Source organism: Sesamum indicum, linkage group LG1 (assembly GCF_000512975.1).
Source record: "Sesamum indicum cultivar Zhongzhi No. 13 linkage group LG1, S_indicum_v1.0, whole genome shotgun sequence".
NCBI classification, from domain to species: domain Eukaryota; kingdom Viridiplantae; phylum Streptophyta; class Magnoliopsida; order Lamiales; family Pedaliaceae; genus Sesamum; species Sesamum indicum.
In genome coordinates, this window is record NC_026145.1 from 15,001,127 (window position 1) to 15,023,206 (window position 22,080).

General features: G+C 35.6%; 2 protein-coding genes and 1 long non-coding RNA gene across 4 annotated transcripts in view; 1 reads left to right on the top strand and 2 right to left on the bottom strand.

Annotated features, from left to right (window-relative positions):
- LOC105168361 (UTP--glucose-1-phosphate uridylyltransferase) overlaps positions 1-1,650 on the bottom strand; it is a gene marked incomplete in the record, with an annotated part of 9,486 nt that extends 7,836 nt beyond the window's left edge. Inside the window, 2 exon segments of the mRNA XM_011088422.2 lie at positions 1-56; positions 798-1,650. Coding sequence (XP_011086724.1) covers positions 1-56; positions 798-1,420 — 679 coding nt within the window.
- LOC105168389 lies at positions 4,316-5,644 on the top strand. Its single transcript, XR_848334.2, has 3 exons — positions 4,316-4,451; positions 4,539-4,641; positions 5,508-5,644. It is a non-coding gene; the product is annotated as an uncharacterized LOC105168389 (long non-coding RNA).
- On the bottom strand, positions 5,172-17,688 carry LOC105168381 (myosin-12). Of its 2 annotated transcripts, XM_011088445.2 has the most exons (40): positions 17,435-17,688; positions 17,216-17,344; positions 16,386-16,529; positions 16,125-16,270; positions 15,901-16,057; positions 15,756-15,814; positions 15,491-15,650; positions 15,270-15,419; positions 15,018-15,154; positions 14,781-14,927; positions 14,086-14,187; positions 13,950-14,007; positions 13,754-13,855; positions 13,618-13,655; positions 13,221-13,347; positions 12,975-13,145; positions 12,754-12,885; positions 12,531-12,637; positions 12,178-12,238; positions 11,899-12,076; positions 11,467-11,672; positions 10,855-10,974; positions 10,659-10,757; positions 10,057-10,272; positions 9,339-9,478; positions 9,163-9,264; positions 8,537-8,648; positions 8,376-8,462; positions 8,225-8,284; positions 7,953-8,123; positions 7,671-7,826; positions 7,389-7,592; positions 7,157-7,306; positions 7,001-7,071; positions 6,796-6,895; positions 6,649-6,705; positions 6,510-6,566; positions 6,263-6,343; positions 5,692-5,774; positions 5,172-5,610 (listed from the first exon to the last, which is right to left on the bottom strand). In XM_011088445.2, the coding sequence occupies exons 1-40, from the start codon at positions 17,435-17,437 to the stop codon at positions 5,487-5,489; spliced, it is 4,704 nt and encodes a 1,567-aa protein (XP_011086747.1). In that variant the 5' UTR covers positions 17,438-17,688; the 3' UTR covers positions 5,172-5,486. The 2 variants fall into 2 exon arrangements, with proteins under 2 accessions (XP_011086747.1, XP_020553440.1); XM_020697781.1 differs by lacking the exons at positions 16,125-16,270; positions 16,386-16,529; positions 17,216-17,344; positions 17,435-17,688 and having other exon boundaries at positions 15,491-15,630; positions 15,901-16,039.

Sequence of the window (22,080 nt, forward strand, 5' to 3'; positions counted from 1 at the left end):
GAAAGACGAACTTTTTGACCGTCTTATCAATCTGGTCAACTGCTCCAACATCTCCTCTGCCATTCCACATGAGCAAAGAAGTCAGTACAAAGTGAATCTCATTTGAGAAGAGTCTTTAAAAAAACAATTAATGTGGCAAGAGGCACGTGCCAGGTTTCTAACTCAAAAGTTCAAACTTACTATTGGTAATTTAAAAGAGAATCTCAATTTGGAATTAAAAATAAACCAGGATTTTGCTTCAATGAACAGGCAATAAATAAATTCCGTTCCCAAATACAATCTCTTGACAAATAATCCAGACAACCAAGTACCATATTATCTACCGCATGATCAAAAGAAAAATATGATTCGGAGCATACAGCAGGACATCAGTGTAACATACTGAAGTCACCAACCAAACTATAGTACTCAGACAGATTTGTCTTAATCATAACAAATGTACATCTCTGCTAGATAAAGGGCAAACAAAAACTAAATAGAACATGTCTACAACTTATGAAGCGTCGATAAACTGATATCCAGGTATGAGAAGTGTAAAATTGATGATCATCATTAACTGGTTTACAAACAGTAACATGCATGATAACATAAATTGAGTAACAGACACCCATACAATAACTTTTAAGTGAAGAAGCTTGAGATGCAATTGGCAGATAGGTACCCTAAAACACCGAGTCTAGTCTACCAAACCATTTCAATGGCAAAGAATCACAAAACAGATACTTTGAAGACAAAGGGCGTATTCAACAATATCAACTGGAAAATAAAATGGAACTACTGAAACCACAATCTAATACCTTGACTTCGAAGTCTCATCCACCTCAACCATAGCCTCCTTCTGCTCTTTCAAGATTGTCTTGGTGATCAAATTACAAAACAAATAGACAAACTCCAGTGAGTCATTAGCGGGTATAGGATACGTAATCCTCTTGTAAGTATCCCAAGGCATGCTCGAATCCACCAGCCCAACAATGGGAATCTGCAGCTTGTACGCTTCCCTAATCACCGAGCTCTTCATCTCCGTGTCGAAAATCACTATACAATCCGGGGCCTGAATAGCACCAAGATTGAATTTTTTGTTCCTTCCACGAAACTTCTTTGGGCTCGAACTGTTTGTCAAAAAGCCTCCAAGACGCCACGTCGTGTCGGTCTTGATTCCGATGGTTCGCGTCATCTGGGATACTATTTCATCGAAATGGGCATTGGTATTGACGAACAGGAACCGCGCATTATTGCGGGCAAGGTGGCCAATGAAATTGCAGGCATTGCGGAGGCAAATTAGGGTCTTGTCGGAATCAATAACGCTGAGAGAGTTCCGGGTGCCGTCGGAGAAGATCTTGAAGTGGTGGGCTGTCACGCGGCGGCCAATATGGGCGTTTGTGCTCAGCAGTTTCTGGATTACGACGGAGTGGAACGACATCCTCAACGAAATCGAAAGAGTTGTCCTTCAAGTGAATCTTTTCAGGCGCTGATTTTATATGGCCATATGTGCAAGTATCTCTATAAGGTTTCTTACTGGGCGTTAGTGTGTGTTGATGGGGTTGGGGTATCAAGAGCGGAGCAGCAGAGCAGGGTTTAAGCAGCGGCGAGGGGACGAAGAATAAGAAATTGGAAACGTTAGAACAATACAAGGTACAACATCCGACCCTATGGTACAACCATCCGTAGGCGTGACTAGTTTACAACAATTTTCACTTGGGTGGGAAATTAAAAAAAAAAAACAAAAACAAAATAAAGTATAAATTTTATTTAAAAAAAATTATAAACTTATACATCTTATAATATCTTATATATTTTATTTTAGAAATAATTAAGATCACAAAACTTATAAAAAAATATTAGTAATTATATTTTTATAATTTAATACATTGAAACATCAAGCTAATATTTTAATTTTCTTTTAATAGCTAATAACATGATACTTTTACTTAATCAAAAAGGGTTGTTTATAGATATTATTAAGAAAAATCATTGCAAGACTTTCATTATGTATGTTTTCATTTTCAAGTCATCTTCGAAACGAGTCAAAACATATTTAATGTTTGCCATCATTTAGAAACAACTTATTTAGGTGTTTTAAACTGTTTTAGCATAAACACATACATATACATAAATATATAAAAAAAAATATAATTTGACAATGAATAGTAATTTTTTTTATCAGAACTCAACATTAAACATACAACACTTATTTAAATTATCTCTAAAAACAAATCCAAACATACATAATATCTCTAACACACACTTATTTATTTTTATTTTTCTCTCTTTATCTCCACAAAACACAACAAAATAATCAGAAAACGAATCCAAACAAAGTGTTTAAATTTTATTAAATCACGAGTTATTGGAGAATGAAGGCCCCCAAAAAACAGTATCGATAACAGATTTGATATTTTACACATATTTTCATTCTTTGAAAAAAGTCTTGGTTTTAGCAAGCGCATTTGAAATATTACATGTTCTGTAATCATATATAGATATTTTAGCCCGTTTAATTCGTATGATTCCCATATTTGATTGGTATTATTAGATTCTAATATTATTTTTAGTAATTTATAAAATAATGGATTTCATCTCTTAGGTGGGATACATAACCCCACCAATTATTATAAATTTATATTAAGAATATCTTTTCTCAATTGCCCTCCAACTCTCCTTACTATCTCTCTTCACTTCTCTCCCCCCTTCCTCCCTTTTTATTTTCATCTATTTCTTCTCACCAAGAAAAATAAAAACATAGAGTTCTTCCTTATCTAAGTGATTCAAAAAAACATATTTTAACTTATAATAATTATATAATAATGATAAAATATTTTTTTTTTGGATTTTTCAAAAATATTTGATTTTATTTAGTTGTCAAAATGAATGTGTATTTAGAACTTTTGTTTCTTATTAATATAAAAAAATAAAATATTCCAAAAATTAATTTTTTAGGAAAATTTATTACAATGACTATTTTAGATATTTTGTTTTGTCATCATTCACAAACTACAATATAAAAATAAAAATAACTTAAAAAATGATACCCTTAATAGTCTTTTTATATTTAATCATACTTTATAATCCCTTCAATCAAATATTATATTATCACATTGATATCACACATATAATATTTCAAACCAAACAATATATAATGAAAGATGGAATTAATTATCATTCAATTTCTCGTGCACATAGCAACAAATGATTCTACAAGCCAAATTTGGTTATCCCTACAATTTAAATATCATTTTAGGGTTGCACAATGAGTAAATTGACAAAATAACTTTGGATTTTATGAAATTTTAATTATAAAGACATAAGTCTTTGAAAGTTGTTAAAAGATGTGAAATTGGGAAATGATTATTTAAAAAAAAATGTTGAGACAATAAATAAAAGAATAATTATCTATATTAATGTAATAGCACCAAGATTGAATTATTTGTTCCTTCCACGAAACTTCTTTGGGCTCGAATTGTTTGTCAAAAAGCCTCCAAGACGCCACGTCGTGTCGTTCTTGATTCCGATGGTTCGCGTCGTCTGGAATACTATTTCATCGAAATGGGCATTGGTATTGACGAACAGGAACCGGTCATTATTGCGGGCAAGATGGCCAATGAAATTGCAGGTATTGCGGAGGCAAATTACGGTCTTGTCGGAATCAATAACGCTGAGAGAGTTCCGGGTGCCATCGGAGAAGATCTTGAAGTGATGGGCTGTCACGTGGCTGCCAATGTGGGCGTTTGTGCTCAGCAGTTTCTGGATTACGACAGAGTGAAACTACATCCTCAACGAAATCGAAAGAGTTGTCTTTCAAGTGAATGTTTTCAGGCGCTGATTTTATATGGCCGTATGTGCAAGTGTCTCCGTATGGTTTATCACTGGGCGTGAGTGTGTGTTGATGGGGTTGGGGTATCAAGAGTGGAGCAGCAGATCGGGGTTTAAGCAGCGGCGAGGGACGAAGAATGAGAAATTGGAAACGTTACAACAATACGGGTCAAAGTAGAAATGAATCCATACGGAGAGGTTGTCTGTGTTTTACCCAATATATAAATCAATCGACGAAAAGAAAGAAAAGAAAGAAAATAATAAAACTTGAATAAATGAATTATTTTATAATAAAGAATATTTTTTATTTTACAAAAAATTAGTACGACGCTATTATTAAAAGTGTATGGATGACTATTTTTTTTTATATTAATATAAATATACACGCTAGGTGTTGAGTTTTTTTAAATAAAATAAATAACATAATTTTTCTACAATTTGATTAATAAGACAATAAATACAATAAATTTGAAAATAGAAAATCCAATCCTTCTTCCTAATCAAATCCAAAATTTCATTGTTCATTCCGGGGAAAGAACGTGCATACTCCCAAGTCCTGATTGGGCATAGCTAAGTAATTCATGGGCATGAAATTCTAGTTCCAATCGGCTCAGTTTATACTTGACGTGCAATTCAGAAAAGTGATTTATATAACACTCGCTGCTTAATTTATTATGTTCTGGATAAGAATTATGAGATTGGCTGAATTTCTCTATGATCTTCAACAGTGAATCATGGAGTAAACAATACTTTCAGTATGCGTAAGCGCGCGGGTGGGCGTGCATGGATAAATTCTGAGGGTATTCAGAGAGCTTGTTGACAATGATGCTGGTAAATTATTAAGATTTTATACCAGCAATATTTCCATTGTGATTTTGACGACTTTCTGCTTCCATCACCACTGTTATATCTATATTTGTGTCAGTGCTCTTAAAGGGTGAATCCCGCCCCAAGAAGGTTTTTCCCCCCCACCAATTTACTGGTTTGAGTAATTTTTTGCATAGCAAAGATTCTTGACCACACACACCCACATATATACATATGTATATGTATATTTAGATGCAGCTTGGTGTTATAACAAGTTGCCTTAGAGAATCATGCAACTTATCTGGGGGTGTAAATGCATATTAGTGCAGCTGACTTGTAGAAAATGATCTATGTAGAGTTGAAGTGCATCTCAAATGGCTTCTGAAAGGGAGTTCCGTTACTGTTATTTTCCTTAATTGAGTGATTTGCTTGGTTTGTAGTTTTGGATTTTTGTAAGTTATAAGTATTAGACATCTTGAGAAGCCTTAGTTGCTGTCATATCTGAATGGTTCAATCAGAAAGGGTAAAATGGAGTGGACAAAATGGATTGAGATGCAAACAAATCTTTCTGTTTCTAGTAATATTTTTCAAACAGATGTTATTTGCATTACATCACAGTTTCTGTAATAGTCCCCACCATAAGAGCATCATATAACTTTAGTCGCCTTATCGTTGCCGGCTGGATAACAAGGGCCAAAAGATTCAAGGAGGAAAAGAAATTTCGAACAGGGAAAAAGGGGATTTACATTCTGAACACTCACAAACTCACTCTCCACCACCCAAAGGGGAAAAAATAAAAAGGTGTCCATTTAAAAACTGAGAACACTTACTGCTGTGTATAGAATCAAAATTGGAAAACTGCAAAAATGTCATTCTGTTGTCTGCAACAGGAAATGGAAGTCTGATCTCTGACGAAGGAGGGGCGGTGGATCCACATCAGACACATTGATATCTTGGAAAGACCGCGATATCTCATCCATGGAGAAAGGCATACTGCAATTTGGACAATCCAATTGGTGATTGCATTTCCTTTTCATTTTCAAAGTTATCTATTCTCAAGTTTTAACTTTTTACCTTGAATCCACGTCGAGCAAGAAGGTATTGTTTGGTGTACTAATTGAATCTTCCACCGTCAGCGCTTTCATCTTTGCAATCACCTAAGTACAGATAATTGTAGCGAGTGGAAGGATAACCCGTCAAAAGGACTTGGTGTTTGAGTTTTGCAGAAATAAGAGTAATGCATCTTTTTCTGTGTAAGAAAGGCATGAACTTTCCAATTCATATGTATTATTAGATTATAGATCATGCAAAGAAAGGAAAGGAGTTCCATGAAACCTGCTATACAGCTTAAAGTCAGAGAAGAAATAAAATCAAAGTAGCTTTAACAAGACATTGATAAAAATTGAGTGAACTTTCCTTTCGACCTTGTTTAAAGAATGTTTACAGGATGATCATCTGAGGATGATTAACAACTTGGAGTTATGCAAGCAGCGTTTACATGTATAGTTGGCATGATCTTGATTTTCTAGCTGTGTACTGGAATATCATTTGAAATAAAACCTGTTTTTCAATTACCTTAGTAGAATAAATTCTAAATCCCCAAAAAGAGACCTGCAAAACTCCAATAGGTACAAAAGACCATTACCTCTGAAGATAATCCTTGGGTTCCATATTTGTCATCCCAGAACATGGTACCAATTCTATATATTTGTGCAATGCTCAATACCTGATCAAAAGGACGAAAAAGGACAAAAATATTATGTTAAAATTATAGTTAAGTTGTATGGATTTCCCCTATGGCCTCTTGTAGTGAATAGATATCTCACTGAAAGGAAATGTAACCACTTCCCGACTTTCAGTAGAGATGAATAAAGCATAAAGTCAGTTTTTACCGGGCAGAGTTCATTTGTGATCTCATCCAATGACTTGTGAGTTTTCTGATGCAAGACCTGCGAAAGTTAAAGCATGGCTTGATCAATTATGATTTCTTCAATTTTAGTAGCAAACTGGACCAGGTTTATAAAACCGTACCAGAAAAGCTACAGCTTGTCTAATGTGTTGGAGTTCATCCCATGAGGATCCAGCAAACTGCATCATGACAGAAAGAGGTGAGACATCTATATTCACATAATCAAACTTCTCTAAATTATTCAGTTGTGTTTTCATTGAGTTATTTACCTCATCTGTTGCTTTCATACACCAATGTTCTAATTCTTGTAAACCAGCCTTCACATATTCACCATTGCTAAATGAGCAGCACTCACGGCGGAGCAGTAAGCTGAATTGTATGCAGAATGATAATTGGGACATAAGTTTATTGTATACGTATTTTTAGTTCTGAAATCTTTTGTTGTAGCACGAATAGAAGTAGAATACTCCTTACCTATTGAAAAGCTGAACATTTATGAATGAGAATACTTGGCTGAAAATTTTCCTTGTGATGGTAGAAGGAACCTAAGGACAGACATATTAACATGAAAACAATTTTGATTCATGTCCCTTGAAGGAAATAAGACGGGATAAAATTTATTCTGCTTACATAATTTTCAGACAGAATCCCAATGGTTTGATCCAAGCTTTGGACTATATTTTGCCAGTGTATACTAGAGCCCTGTTGTTTCGTTATGATATGTGAATGAATGTTTTTAGATGATCCTTTCACTGGTCTGATCCTTGCAGCTCTTGGTGCCTGTTTATGGCATTTTTTAATATGAATTATGATTCATAAAACGTGTTGATTGATAATCTTCTGGAGTGGATAAGGTACTTACTTGTATACACAAATTAAGAAATGGGCTGATCTCTTTCTTTAAGCCATCACGAATCATCCCGTATATTTTCTCTACACAGGCAGTTAAATGTTGCTTAAACAATAAAGCTGGATATTTAGCTTCAATCCTTGATTTTGCAACTGGATTTCCCTCGATCCCGCTGTATCCACTAGATAGTCCCGTGATCACAGAAGATGATCGCACCTGACATTTCATAACCCTAGGCATTTAACAATTTCCCATGGTTTTATGTGGGTGAGTGACTTACATTCAAAGTTTTACCTGTGCCATTCTAGCAAAAAGTGTAATGGGTGAACTTCGGTTACGTTTTGAGACCACTGATGATGTATTGCTCGCCTTGATTGTTTTTTGAATAAGAAACAAAAGAGTTGAAGTTGTTGACAGCCAGTAGGCGAGATTTTTGGTGTTGTCCTGGTTCTGCACAGAAAAGGTACTTGAGACTCGTCTGCAGTTGTGCTTTATATGTTTAATAAGGACCATTGACAAAAGTTAAAAATATGCTAAGCAGTTGGATTTTGTCTTGAAATAATTCAGTTCTACTACCTCTATTGATGATTGGATTGCATGAATAATCCTATCAAATATATTAGTTTTATCTGCTTCGAAGGATCTCCATTGAATGAGTGCTTTATACACAATACAAGCAGCAACAGGCCTATTTTTATCAAAGCGATTGTCTTCCAAAAGACATTTGATTAGTGCATCATGGTTTTCCTGATACATGAAGAACAAGGATTCACAAGAATGCAATTAGAATTCCATGTCTGTATGGTAACCATTATAATTTTGATAACAGGTGGGTTTAACTGAAATACCTGCTGCCGATCTGTCAAGGATCTCTGTTTAACGAGGAGAGCGGGAGTAGCCTTTGAATCCTGCATATAAATTGAACTTTTGTATTAACTAATCGGGCAATGGTGGGAAACTCCTTCATATATGAAATTATTGACTGGAATCTTGATTTACTTCAATTGTTTGTTGCTCCACATTGTTTAGTGGATGCTGTTCCATAGTTTGGAAGTCATTATGGCTCTGATATCCATTATCCAAATCCTGATTTTACAGCAACATAGTGATTAGTTGAATAGAACCGTAGCATTAGAGTAAGCAAGTAAAACCAATTGTACCTTTGCTGGTAGGCTAACTTGATCATCAGAAGTCGCTATTTGTTCCACAACTACTTTTTGACTGCGGAGGAACTTGTTTTCTGACTCCAAATCTCTGATCTTTCCCCTCAATCTGGCATGAAAGATTTTTCAGATTTCTACCACGGACTGCTTTCAAGAAACGTAATCCAGGTGAATATATTAACTTCTCTAGGTTTATGTATTTATATTTTACCTATTAACTAAGTAATGCCCTTTGGCATTATTGCTTCATCTCTTATTATTTGATTCAATCTGCTTGATAGATGCACTATCCAGTCTAATATATTCTAGGGAGGATTTCTGCAAATTACTAGGGTACTAGTTCGTAGCCAACTGATTAATTCTGCTCATTTAGATGCTCGTGTTTATGTCAAACCCATTTAGTTTGAAACATGCAGGTTCTCATGAAGAACTGTGGATATTTCTCTGACACAGAGGAGATCTAATTCTGAGATTCTGGATTGCAGAGAGTATGCAAACTTAAATATTTTATGTTCTGCTCGAGAGCTGTATATCCTTCCACTAAAGGCCAGTCAGATTTTTATCAAGTGTCTAATGTAAATAGTTGAAATCTTAAGATGAAAGCCATTCTTTTATAGTCTTACACTTCCATTTCCTCAGTGAAGTCCTCTTTGGCTGATGCAGCCAAAGCTTGCTGTCGTAGGACCTGATTCTCCGACTCGAGATTAGACACGTTCGCTTCTAATCTGAAGAGACATTAGTAGATACAATCATAATAGACTTGATAATTCTGATAATGCAGATATTTAAAGTCGGATACCTTTCAATGGTCTCTTGCAGTCGTGAAGCTCTCTGTTGTGCTTCTTCTGCTTCTTTAAGTCTGGCGTGGCTTTCTTTTTCCACCTCTGAATAACTCTGCTCAAATTCCTCTACCCGCTTCTTTAGTTCAGTGATCATTTCCTGCACATGTTCACTCGGAATTAGGTCATGTGCCCTATGATTCTCAAATGTCCTAGTTTCAAGTGTTAACATTTGCAGTTTTCCAGAACATGCACCGACCAGGTTGGAATATGTTACATGCTTTCTGACCCATCATAGCTACTTTCAGATAATTCAGCTGTCTTCAGTTTATACCAAATATCAAATAAAGATTTTTATGTCAAGATCTTATTTTATCATGTATGGGAACAGATACACTTGCAATTTCTTTTTCTTTCCTCTCTCTATCCCTCTCGATCACTCATCCACTCGGTCTAAGTTTGTTTTCCAGTTTCTCAATTACCAATTCTTTGTGAAGTACTTATACTTCTAGAATCATTCTGCCGTCCAAATTCTTCCTTGCTTACGTATAGTATATATTACAGGATCTCAGAATTCTAGTTTATTATTTTTATTTATTCCTCTTTGATTATTTAGATATATCTACACAGATGCCATTTGGCCAGAGTATAATGTTATCAAGTGGGTTTGGTTTGTTACACTAAATCCAGATACCATCTTATTAAATCATGTAGTATACTTTGGATGCTTGATGATACCTGAAGTTCTTGGTTTTGAGTTGTCAGTTGCTCCACCTTTGTGTTGTCAACAACTGGTACCTCTTTGATGACAGGTGGGGCTTGTTCAATTGCTATCTTTGCAGCTTCTCTTTCATGAATGATGGCGGCATGTGCTTCATGTAGTTGTGTCTGCATATCCTGTAAAGCATTCTGCAGTTTTGCTATCTCTTGCCCCTTTGCTTCTTCAATATCCACCTGAAAGATGATTATCTTTTTAGCTAATGTATAGATGGACAACATTTGGACTGCATGTCATCAGAATTGAACTTTATATTCAGATACTTCACTAGCAATTATAAAATAAATACAAGTTTTCCTGGTTTAAACATGGTTACATTTTTTTCAAGAGCGTACTGCCGGCAGTAATTTTTTGGATGATAAGTTGGCAAGTGCTTGACTCAGGGATGTTATTAGTAGCTTAAATCAGTTGCTAATTCTGAATGTCAGATATTTATGTGGTATTCTGATACTAAAGTGATAGAATCAATGGTCAGACATAGAAGTTATTGGCCAGATTATTTTCTATACTGCTGGCTGTTACTCTGTTGCATTGTAATTGGAAGATTGCATCTATAGCTTACTCGTAAGTGCTTTTCAATGTCCAATCTCCATGTAAGCTCCTCTACACGCTTTTCTAGCTTGTCCTTTGCTTCCTTCAGGGCTCCTGTTTCCCTTGCTGCCTGTTTTGGGAGAATTTCCACATTAACCATTTAACATTGTGCATATTACAGTTGCACTATGAAAACTGAAGTTTGATTATATTAAGAGGCCACTGACCATCCTCAATTTGCGAAGCTCCTTCCTTGCTATTCTAGCTCGCCAGAGGCATTGAACTGCAATGGTGGATTTCTTCAGTCGATTATAGGCGGAAAGGGCATGGAAACTTCTCCATTGCGTCTGGAAAAGACAAAGATATTTAATATCTGGATGAATGCCAGTATTATGATAATTCTTCCAATGTGGGCCTTCACAATTATCTATTGCAGCATGACTTGCTTAAGTACTTCAGAAATGAAGTTAATCAATTAATTCATCAGAAATAATAAGACAAAAAACCAGTTATCAGTCTCCTATCTCCCCAGCTTCCGACATATCAAAATAAAAAAATAAATATAGAACAGAAAATCCATCCTATGCTCAGTATGCATGGTTTAACTTGTTCACAAATACAGAGGCTGAGAGGAATTAATCTCTGATTGAAGACCATGCAACCCAGCTAAATATTGGGATATCTTAACTGTCGGACGTCAAATGAAATTCATTCCATGCCAAGGCTCAATCATAGTTCCTGTGGTGCCTATTTTAGGTTTAATTATACATTTTTTTGCTTTCTTTGTGGCTGCAGGCAGTTGTAGCAGAAACTGGATTTGATCAGTGCTGGTTTATTACCTGAATGATTGTTGCTGCTTTGTTTTGTCTTCTCCTTCTGAACTCATTTCGTGCTGCCATTGCTTGTAATCCAGTTTGAATTACAATTGCCGCTCCCTGTAATTTGGTGTAAGATCTTCTTGCTGCATGAGCCCGTGCATGTTTCTGTATTCGAATTGAAGCAGCTTCTCTTCTCATGTATTCATAAAGCTTACATGCCAGTCGTGCTGTGTAAGCGTGTAAGCAGCAGAAGAAATTGTTATTTGGAATATAGCAAGAAGTTTCAGTAACAAACTGTCTGATTGTTATAGACTTGCATATAAGTTTATGATCATTTCTAATGGTAAAGTTAGATGTTTGCACACTAAGGATCCACTTCAATGTATTGAGCTGAAAGTTTTAATTACAATGGCAAATAAAGTTATCTGACTCTTAACTCGATTATCACATTACCTCTCCAAAGTTTCTGGACATTTATGGTAGCCTTGCGGAGGATGATGAACTCTTTTCTGGTTAGGTATGTCCGGATTTGTCTCTGAATGCGCTTTGCCGCATGAGCCAGAACTTCAGCTCTTCTAGCATCTAATTCAGCCATCTGCCCTGCTCTAAGAAATACCTTGCTTTTCCCAATCTGAAGTCAGAGTAGTTACAAAGCTAAATGCTTGCTACACATGAAAGTTTTAAAGGGAACTAAAAGCAGCGATACTACTATGATAACTAGTTAGATATTACCTGATAGCCTTTTAAGCCCATTTTGTCACATATTGCAATACATGCTGATTTCTCATCGGACCTGTAATATGGAAAACAATATAGGTATTGTTATTATCTAAGATACAAATATAACTATTCCTTGGTACTCAACATGATGCTAACTAGCAATGGGATGTGGATACACGGCTCCATGATGAAATACAAGCAGGAGGTGATTTAAATTTTATCACATCACGTGTAATCTCACTGGTAAGTTGCTTGATATCAAGAATTTTCTGACATGTGCTGCTGTTACGTGTGCAGATTACCATTTTGTCATGAAAGGGGGTACCCACTGAGGCTAAAATGAGATGGAATGTGAGATTATGTACCCATCCACAACATCTGGAGCTAGCATTCCAAACCGGTCTATGAACTCATCAAATGTTCTTTTTGTTGGATATCCAGCACAACTTATTCTTATGGCCTCTAACACACCCTGCCACAATTTCCAGAAATGCTTCTTAAAGTGCAAGAAAAAGAAAGGCCAGATACTAGTAGATTTCAGAAACTTTAAAGATACCATCACATTTTAGAGATTAATTAGCAACTTACTCCACATCTCAACTGGTTTAAGACATTGAAGTTCTCAAATATTCCAGGCTTCAGAACAGTATTCGGCTTTACACATCTGATATAATGTGGCTCTGTTGTGCTCAGCGTTTCCATTAACGATTGTAACTGTTGCTGCATATTGATGATTGATATGGTAATCCATGTGGAATTGTAGCAAGCTTACAGTTGGATTGTCACTCAAATTTGCTGTTTAGACATACCTTGAAGCGGGTACCAATGGAAGAAAACTTGGACTGCTTTGATGCTTCGTCAGGCAATGGTGGGAAGAGATTTGCAACAAATGAGCACTTAGATTCAGTCAAAAGAGCTTGGTGTTCTGCGACAACATAGTCCTTATTCTTGTCCAGGAACTGATCAGCTTGATAAGTCACCTGTTTGGCAAGAGTAGAATGATTGAAAATTCTATGGACGAAGCTGATGAATATTTTTGTTATACTCGTACTTACATCACCAGCATAATGATTAATTGTGAAATCAGTTCGAGCAAGTTTTGGCTTGCTAAAGCGTTTGTGACCTTTGTAAGTCTGATACATCTTTTGCGCAAATGTCTCATGAGTTGATTTGGGGAACATGCTGCAAAATAAGTAACTCAAGTTATATATATATATATATATGTGTGTGTGTGTGTGTGTGTGTGTGTGTGTGTGTGTGTGTGTGTGTGTGCATTTTGGTATTGTGTCCTGAACATACTGTTACCCTACTATTTGTGCCATATTTTTTTCTAGAATGTCAGATTTATTTTGTGTTTCCTTTGATAGTATCTCTATCCAAATAATAATGCAGGTGTTTTACGTGTTGAGTATCCTGTTTTCAAGAAATTTTAGATTGTGACAGCACACGTACCAGGCTTCATCAAGGAGAGCAATTATTCCTCCTGGTTTCTGCATGCAAATATCCAACATTACTTTAAGGTAAATTGTGTACCCTATGAATGTGGCATAAGTTTGCATGCACGTCTCCAACAGGAATTTGGACATACCTTTTCAATCAGATCTAATACATCCTGATTATCTACGAATTCAACATAACTCCAGTTGATTTCCTCTTTTGTGTACTCTTCTTGTTCCATCTTGAATACATGCTGCATATGTGTTTGTCCATTTCAATCAACATACTATATTCATGTAAATGCGATACAATACAGGTGGTGCAGATTAAGTTGAACTTCATCTGACCTGATTGAAATGCTGCTGCAACTTCTCATTTGTCAGGTTGATACATAACTGCTCAAAACTGTGATATGTGGGGTAGGGACAAGTTAGTCTTGAGGTGTAAACGCCTCTATTATGTGAAACAGCAAGCAAAACATACCTGTTAATTTTGAAGCTCTCGAACCCGTATATATCTAGGACTCCGATTATGCTTTTAGCATTGGGATCTTGACCAATTGAACTGTTTATCTTGTCCACTATCCTGCATAATCATACAGAAGCAGTCATTGTAATGCATCATCTTTTTCACCTTCAGTATAGCCTTTGTGTTTCTTGAATCAGAATATGAATACGACAATAGTATTTGCTATTACAAGTGTTTTTAGCCATTATCACTCCACTGCTTTTTGACAAATTGTTGATAGAAGGAAAATCTCTCTTAGAACTCGGGAATGAACTTAAAAGCGGCAACTTTATGATTTTGGCATCAAATTCCAAATGTTGGCACTTTCTGGTTGTCTGAAATTTTTGGTTAGATGCTCGAATAATGCATCCTCATAGGTTGCACATCCACTGCAGGTCTTGTAGGTGTTATCACCTAACAAAAGCCCAATAAGTCCGGTCTCTTAATTGATTATGAAGGTTTTTTATATTTGTCTCTGTATTCTCCCTTTCGCAACAAGAAACTCTTCTAAGATATGCTATTTTCTTTTTGTTCTTTGAGAGAAGGTAATCATACAATCTGCAGATTTCAATATTCTTCCTGGCATTTTATAATGTCTCTCTGTGCTGACGGTTGATATATCCTCAGAATACCTAAGTTAATAGTGGAAAGACTGATTCAAAGATTCTTACCAATCAAATAATCTGGAATATATTGTTTTTGCCAAAGCATCCCTGCTTGTGATGGCTGCAGCAGGATCAAGTGGTTTTGTAATGCTTCCATCAGGAGTTACAATTACACGCTGGCAAAGAGAGTCCTCCAGTGCCTTCTCGTTGCACCTGTGTAAATGCATTTTGAATGACAATACTGAAGCACAACATAAGGGGAAGAAAAGTTAAATGCAGTCTCAAATTAATGCAAATTCTGACATGAGTAGCTCTGCTGTTGTCCGAAGGTGATAGCGTGCCTTATCATCTTTTAGCTTGGAAGAATCCACTTCATTCCCCTTGACAAATTCGACATTCCCCAAGTGGAGTATAGCAGCTACTACACGGAATATAGCTTCCTACTCAAAGAAAAAAGATAACAGGAGATGGAAGAGAAAAGGATTGATTATAAATGTGATTTAAGTCCCTATAATGTCCTATCTGATCCTTTAGTACCACCAGTCAGGATCAAACCTGCTCGTCCTGGTTGATTCCAACTATGTCCATGGCATTTCTCGTTTCCAGGTATTCTCTGGCGTCATCGACATTTGCCACTTCATAACAATTACTTTGATTTAGATAGTGAAATGTTCTTGGATCTCCAAGTTTAAACTTTTTCACTTCCTGCAGTTACACGGTAGATTTAGCAGCCTGTATGCGAAATTCGGTCTCATTCTTATAATGCTCAGGTCTACCTCTGGCGGTGCTGCACAAAGCATGTAAAAGCAATGGTAATTCCTCTCTGGATCAGAGACTTGGCAAACGCGAGATCTCTCTAGGAGATAAGTTCGAACTGCAGCTCCTGAGATCTTCCCATGCTTATCGAATTGGATCTCTACAAATTTACCAAAACGACTGGTACGACCACTCAGTCATGTGAACTACTTGTAAGTCCATATCTAAAAATATGATAAAAAGGGAGAAATTTGGTTAAAAGTTAAACTTGAAGCTTTTGTGTACCTGGAATTGTTGTTTTTAACAGTCTTTGCATTGCCGAATGCTTCTAGGACTGGATTGGACTGAAGAAATGGATTCTTAGTTTTCTGTGAATTCTTGCAAATAAGAAATGCCATGAGTTTCTAAGGATAGAGTTATCTTTACTCACCTCCAGGACCTGTTGTTCTACTGTTCTCCCTTCCGTACCAGATCTCCCACCCATGAAAGCAAGATATCTCATTAACAACTTTGTCGTCTCAGTTTTACCAGCTCCACTCTCTCCACTCACCAAGATAGCCTGGCTTCCATGTTCATTAATTATTGCCCTGAGTGTAAAAACTAACCTGTCAATATCCAATTGGACTAATCAAGTATAATGCACCAAGAATGTACCTGTAACAGGCATCTGCAATTGCAAAAAGATGAGGGCTTAGCTCTCCGAAAGCAGCTCCCTTATACTGCTGCATCATGTGGATATCATACAAATGCGGCAATCTCCGGAATGGGTTCACAGCTATTAATATATTTCCCGTGTAAGTCTGCGTATTTCAAGATAGTGTTTAGGCTTGATATTGTGTGTTTGCATGTCCAATCAGAATTTAATATGGTTCATTGGTGTTCTGCAGCTCTATCCATTGGGTGAATGTCACTTACGTATATCTCATTGAGAGCAAACCGGGATGCAAGGTTGTGTAACACTCCTGGCTCATGGAGGTAAGCTAACTTGGTCATATCATCAACCCCAGCAGGGGGCGCTTCCGTATCTTTTGGGTATATGCTCGAAATAGCTGCAACTATCTGAAATTAAGAATCACTCAAATGTTTACATAAGATTACAAGTTTCTGGACCTATGAATTTGTTGGAACAACAGTAACCTTCTAAAGTCCACAGTAGTAAATAGAGAAGAAGATGCACATCTCTTGAGCACAACCAAAAAATTGCTGAAAGAATTTAGATTTCAAAGAAAAATTGACGTTGAAGTGGAAAAACCAGTTGCGTTGCCTATTATTCCCATGAACACAAATCATGGCAACAGCAACTGCTGCTTGCAACCTGGATGTACTCTTGGAATATTCTTTTTCTTGTCTTTTTCAGGATTACTTGTTATATTTTCAGTCAAAATGATTGTACCCCAGAAGTTATCTGTAATTCTTGTCTAACATTCATGACTCTCTTTCATTCGTTTTGATAGCATTTTGCCACTTTCTGTCTTGCGACTTGCTTAATCATACTCAGAGGACCATAGACATCTGTTGTAGTTCTGTCATAGTGTATGTGGTCATGAATCATGATCTGGAGTAAATTTCTTATATGTAATCTATCTGAAAGTTGCTCATGCTGTTAAAATACTCAGTTTTGACTTCCACACAAGTTGTGAAAGGAAAAGCTTATGAACTTTTCACATGTTTGTATATTGCAGAAATACTGCAATCCAGAGAATAGATTCAAGTATGGTTAACTGCTTGATTTGGGATTGACTTACAGACTTCCCATTTGTGGTAGCTATGGTTGCATCTGTTCCTTTAATCTCTACAACTTCTCCATCGATCCAGGCGACCTCAGGATCCTCTGCCCAAACATGGGATCCGACGATAATGTTTACTGGAGTACCCTGAATTGTGAAGAAGCAGAAGATTGTTATTCACTGATCACAAGGATGCAAATGCATGTAAAATAGGGATTAAGATGACCATAAACTCACCATTTTCTTGAAGGCTATATGATCATTCAATACAAAAATAGGAGAGACTGCTGTATTGTCTAGAGGAACAGAGAGAGAGGGGAGGGGAAGAGAGAGAGAGAATCAGAGAGATGGCAGTGCTGTTAAGTATTGATGGCTGCTGGGATTCTTGAATAAAAAGTAGTAAAAGAATGTAGGAAAAAGGATGTCTCAAGGCACACCAAAAGCAGAGGTAATGAAGGTGGTGAAAACACAAAAGCAAAAGCCATTGCAGTCACCCCTTCCACCTCCCACCCAACCCCACCCACCCCCCCTTCTGTCAACTCCTTCCTCAATCCACGTTGGATGCTGACCTGGCACCTGAAGAGTGACCAATGAATATTTTCTAATAGTAAGTACTGTTTGCTACATGTATCTGACACATAGCACGGACGGAACTGTGTATCAAAAACAAAAATCCCGGACTTTAAGTCGGCAAGTTGTATGCTCCCAGTGTGATCGGCTTATGTACAGTTGATCCAATGAATAGTATAAATCAAATGCAAGCATCATTGCAGCCTGCTGATGAGTGGAGCAGTTAGGCTTGCAATTAAAAGGTGATTGTGTTGCTAATTATGATGTGCATCACCAGGCTGATGCAAAAGCCAAGTAGTACTCCCCCCAATGGGATTACCAATATTCTTTACAAATGGTTGGCCCCTTAACTTTCTCTTTAATCAATGGCTTTACGATATTTAGGACGTGCTTCGCTCAACATTTTTGCATGAACTTACTTTCCTGCCCCTGTTTCACCCTCTCACCATAACTGCATTTTTCCCATTGCAGCACCCAAAATTCCAGTGAAATTGGATGGCAAACAGGTAAACATTAGTTCAGTTTGCCCTTCTCTTTATCAGGTTTGAGCACAGGATTCTTATTGTGAAAACTTACATACGGACCATATCTGTGTTCAGGACTATGACATTTCCATTTAATACTTATGGTTCATTTTGGAGCAAGATTTGCTTTGTCTAATCAAATACTTATTTGACTTGGTGTTGTTGCCGTGTTGACAATTCTTGCACTCTTCTTTCCAGATACTCTCCGAACAAAATGCTGTTAGTTATTGTCTTTCTTTGTAGATGACGAGGAACCACTTCGATGTTCTAACGTTAATATCAGCTAAGGTATTAAACCGAGTCTAAATGCACGATTTCTGTTGGTTGAGCCATTACTTTCTCAAAGTAAATCACGGGTTCCAACTTACTCACAAGAATCGTTCCTTCTCTTGTACGGGCTTTAATTTGATCAAATATGTTTACGATGGAGCTGAATTTTTATTGGGAAAAAAGAAAAAAAGAAGAAAATGTACAAGGAAGTGTAGGTGTAAAGATGTGATGAACATAGGATTGCAGGCTGTAGTGTTTGCATAATTTAGGAGGGTGAAAAGGTTTTTTCCTCTGACTGGAACACCTGGAAAGCTAATTCCTCTCTGTAGGGGTCCCTCATTTTCTTACACACCTCCAAAATTCTCTCCCCAAATCCCATCCACCAACCTACCTTTCTTTTCCCTTTATTCTTTTTTCTATAGCTGCATATCTACACTATTTATTAAGTGTCACCGTATAGAATAATTAATTTCTGTGCTGATTAAAATATATTTACTTATATTTTTCAAGAAATGACACTCTCTTTGATCATATGATTTTTTCTTTAAGATTCTTCTATTCAAGGGAATTTGAAATAAAAAATATTTTAATAATTTAATAAATTATTGATTTTATCATCATTTTCTTACACATATATGTTTCCTTAAAATTAGGGTGGGTGGAGAATGTGGGCATTGAGTTGAAATGTTGATTATGTCTTCTGGGGTGGCCTTTCACATGGAAATAAAGCTACTGTGTGTGGGACCCCTTCTTCTCTTGCTTTCCAGCCAAGCTTTCTTTTTCTTTTTTCTTTTTTTTTTTAAAATTTAAATTAATTTAATTTATTTGGGGGACCCTTTATTTGGTATTTAATGAATTAAATGATTCTTGCTATTAATTTCCATTTTGTTTTATATGAGGAGTACATTTAATTATTTGTTGTTGTAGGTCCAAAATTGATACAAACTTCAATATTTTTCAGCTACTTTTTGGAATATTTCTTGGTTCCAATATTTTCAATTGATCAAATCAGTACAAAGTACTTTGGCAATTGGGGCCAACATATTCATGTACATAATTTTGTAGGCCTGAAAGATAATGTTTTGGGGTATAGAAATTTATTGCTGAGTGAATGGTAATTGTTGAAGAATTTTTGTTTTTTCTTGTAATAAAAAAAAGGGAAAAGAACTAGTAATTTTTGCTTTTTTAATTTAATTTTATTTATTATGATTTTCTTATATTATATTCTATAAGTTGAAAATTTTTCTCAATATTATTCATCACATGTATTTTTCATTCAATAGTAAAAACAAAAATATAAAATATACTAATAGTTCTGTTAACTATTGACAGAAAAATAATATAGGGATTAAAATTAAATTTTTTTTAACTTACATGATATAAGATAAGAAAATCGTAACAAATGGATTAAATTGAGAAAAAATACATAACATATGGAACAAAAATAACGATTTTTCCGTATAATATAAAAGAATTAACTAAATATAATTAATGATTCTAAATCAGAATCATTTTTATCCAACCAAAAATTATTCTCAGGATGTAGACTTAATTGTATTATTTATTACATTGAATAAGAAAAAGTTAAGTGCAGTCAATGATCTCAACCAAAGCATATATTTAAATCAATAAACTGATCAGAAATATATAAATATAAATAATTAAATATAGTAATCAATCTGAATCAGAATATTAGATCCGCACTTAAATAGAGGCCCATACAAATGGATTAATAGGCCTATATCAGTAAATCTTGTGGGCCCGATAGAACATATTTTGGCCCCATAACCCCAATACCTGAGGCCCATTTTTTCTCATTTTTCTAGGGAATATATTCTACTATTTATTAATTAACCATAAATAAAACATTAAATGTGTCAATATTCCCAATTAAAAATTATATAACGATAAATTATATTTTAAAATATATATCATGTCCCTAAATTTTGGCAATGAGGGGTCGGCCCAAGCGGCCCTCTGGAGGTGGCCCAAAGGCCTTAGCAGAGACTTCTAGGGAAGGATTGAGATGGGAGGGCCGGGCCCAATTAAAGCCCACCCACGGACAAGGACACGTGGTGACCTTGAGATTTTACATACATCGCAAAAATGTTGTCAACTCACCTGTAGAAATAAATAAAAGGATAGACATGCACCTGGGAAGAAAGAATAGGACTCTTGATCTGTGATCGATTTGATTATCGAGATGTTAACTTTTTCTGCAGTAGAATGTCGCAAAAGCCGAAATGCTCATCGCAATTCACTGGGCTTAAATAATTTTACTCGCATCAATATCAATATCCATTCTAGTATAATATAAGAGATAAATTAATTTTAAAAAAGCATATAAACATTCACTTTAGTAATAAATGTATGTTATTACATAGTAATACAACATCAGTTGTGTCAAATATATTTCATATGACATGAATGATGTAAATAACAGGTCGACACATAAGACAACAACGATAAATTTTCTATTTATGGTTGTTTAAAACGCGTTTCTACCAAACATTTGACAATTCTTGTATATATTTATTAGAAATGCTTTTAAAAGCTCATCCATAAATAAACTCATTACTGGAGAAGTGGAATCTGACAAGGTGTAAGACTTACTATAAATAGTGGGTATCACACTCCCCTCCCCTCCCCTCCCCTCCCCCAAATACATCATTTTTTGGCTATTTATAAGGTTATTATTGATAGAGGCAGAAACAATTATTCTAATGCCAGAGTAAAGGGATTGTAATTGACATAATTGTCCTCATTTTAGAATTTACAAAGTTCAAAATCTTTGTAGGATAAATCAATCAGTGGGGTTTCTCTTAAACGATTGCTCCTAAAGAAACTCTTATGACCATTCATACACTAAACACTTAATTTTTCAGCTCCAAACTTGATTAGTGTACTCTCTTTGCAAAATCCGACTTAGAGAAAGGTTGTCTAACTAAGTAGTAAGTGAAGGTATAAGTAAAAGGCTGAGGGCCAAGACATAGAGAAGGAGAAAAATCAAACTTTGCACGAATAAGGGTAAATATGTCAATTCAATTTTCCTTGTTCTGGCAATAGCAAAAATAGTTCTAACACTCACCCCAGTACATAATAATGGGAAATTAGGTGATTTGTCACCTTATAATGTGTGTAGCTTTACATAAGTGGGAGAATCACTAAATCTTTATGACTAAAGAAAAAGAATATTAAAAAAATGGAATTTCAAAAGTCATTTCCCATCATTCTTCAATCAAAATTAGGAAAAGGCATCTGGACCACACATCTTTATGATTTTTTTTTATTAAAATTATTAAATTAAATTATATATATATATATATATATATATATATATAAATAGGTAGTGGCACACAACCGGCAAATTCCAATTCATGCCCCCAAAGTAAGCCACAAATTCAGATCTTATCTAATCTTTTGAATTCTGGGCCATATTAACCCTACAAATGAACATGCCACAAAAATAAGTTTTCTCCTACCAAAATTATTTAATTAAAAGGTGTTCCCTATAAGTTC

Excerpts from the sequence above, each read along its gene's own strand:
- LOC105168381 (XM_011088445.2), bottom strand. Across the intron at positions 9,265-9,338 it reads CTGCAAGAGACCATTGAAAG|ATTAGAAGCGAACGTGTCTA; the intron begins GTATCCGACTTT and ends ATGTCTCTTCAG. Across the intron at positions 6,706-6,795 it reads GTATGAAAGCAACAGATGAG|TTTGCTGGATCCTCATGGGA; the intron begins GTAAATAACTCA and ends GTCATGATGCAG.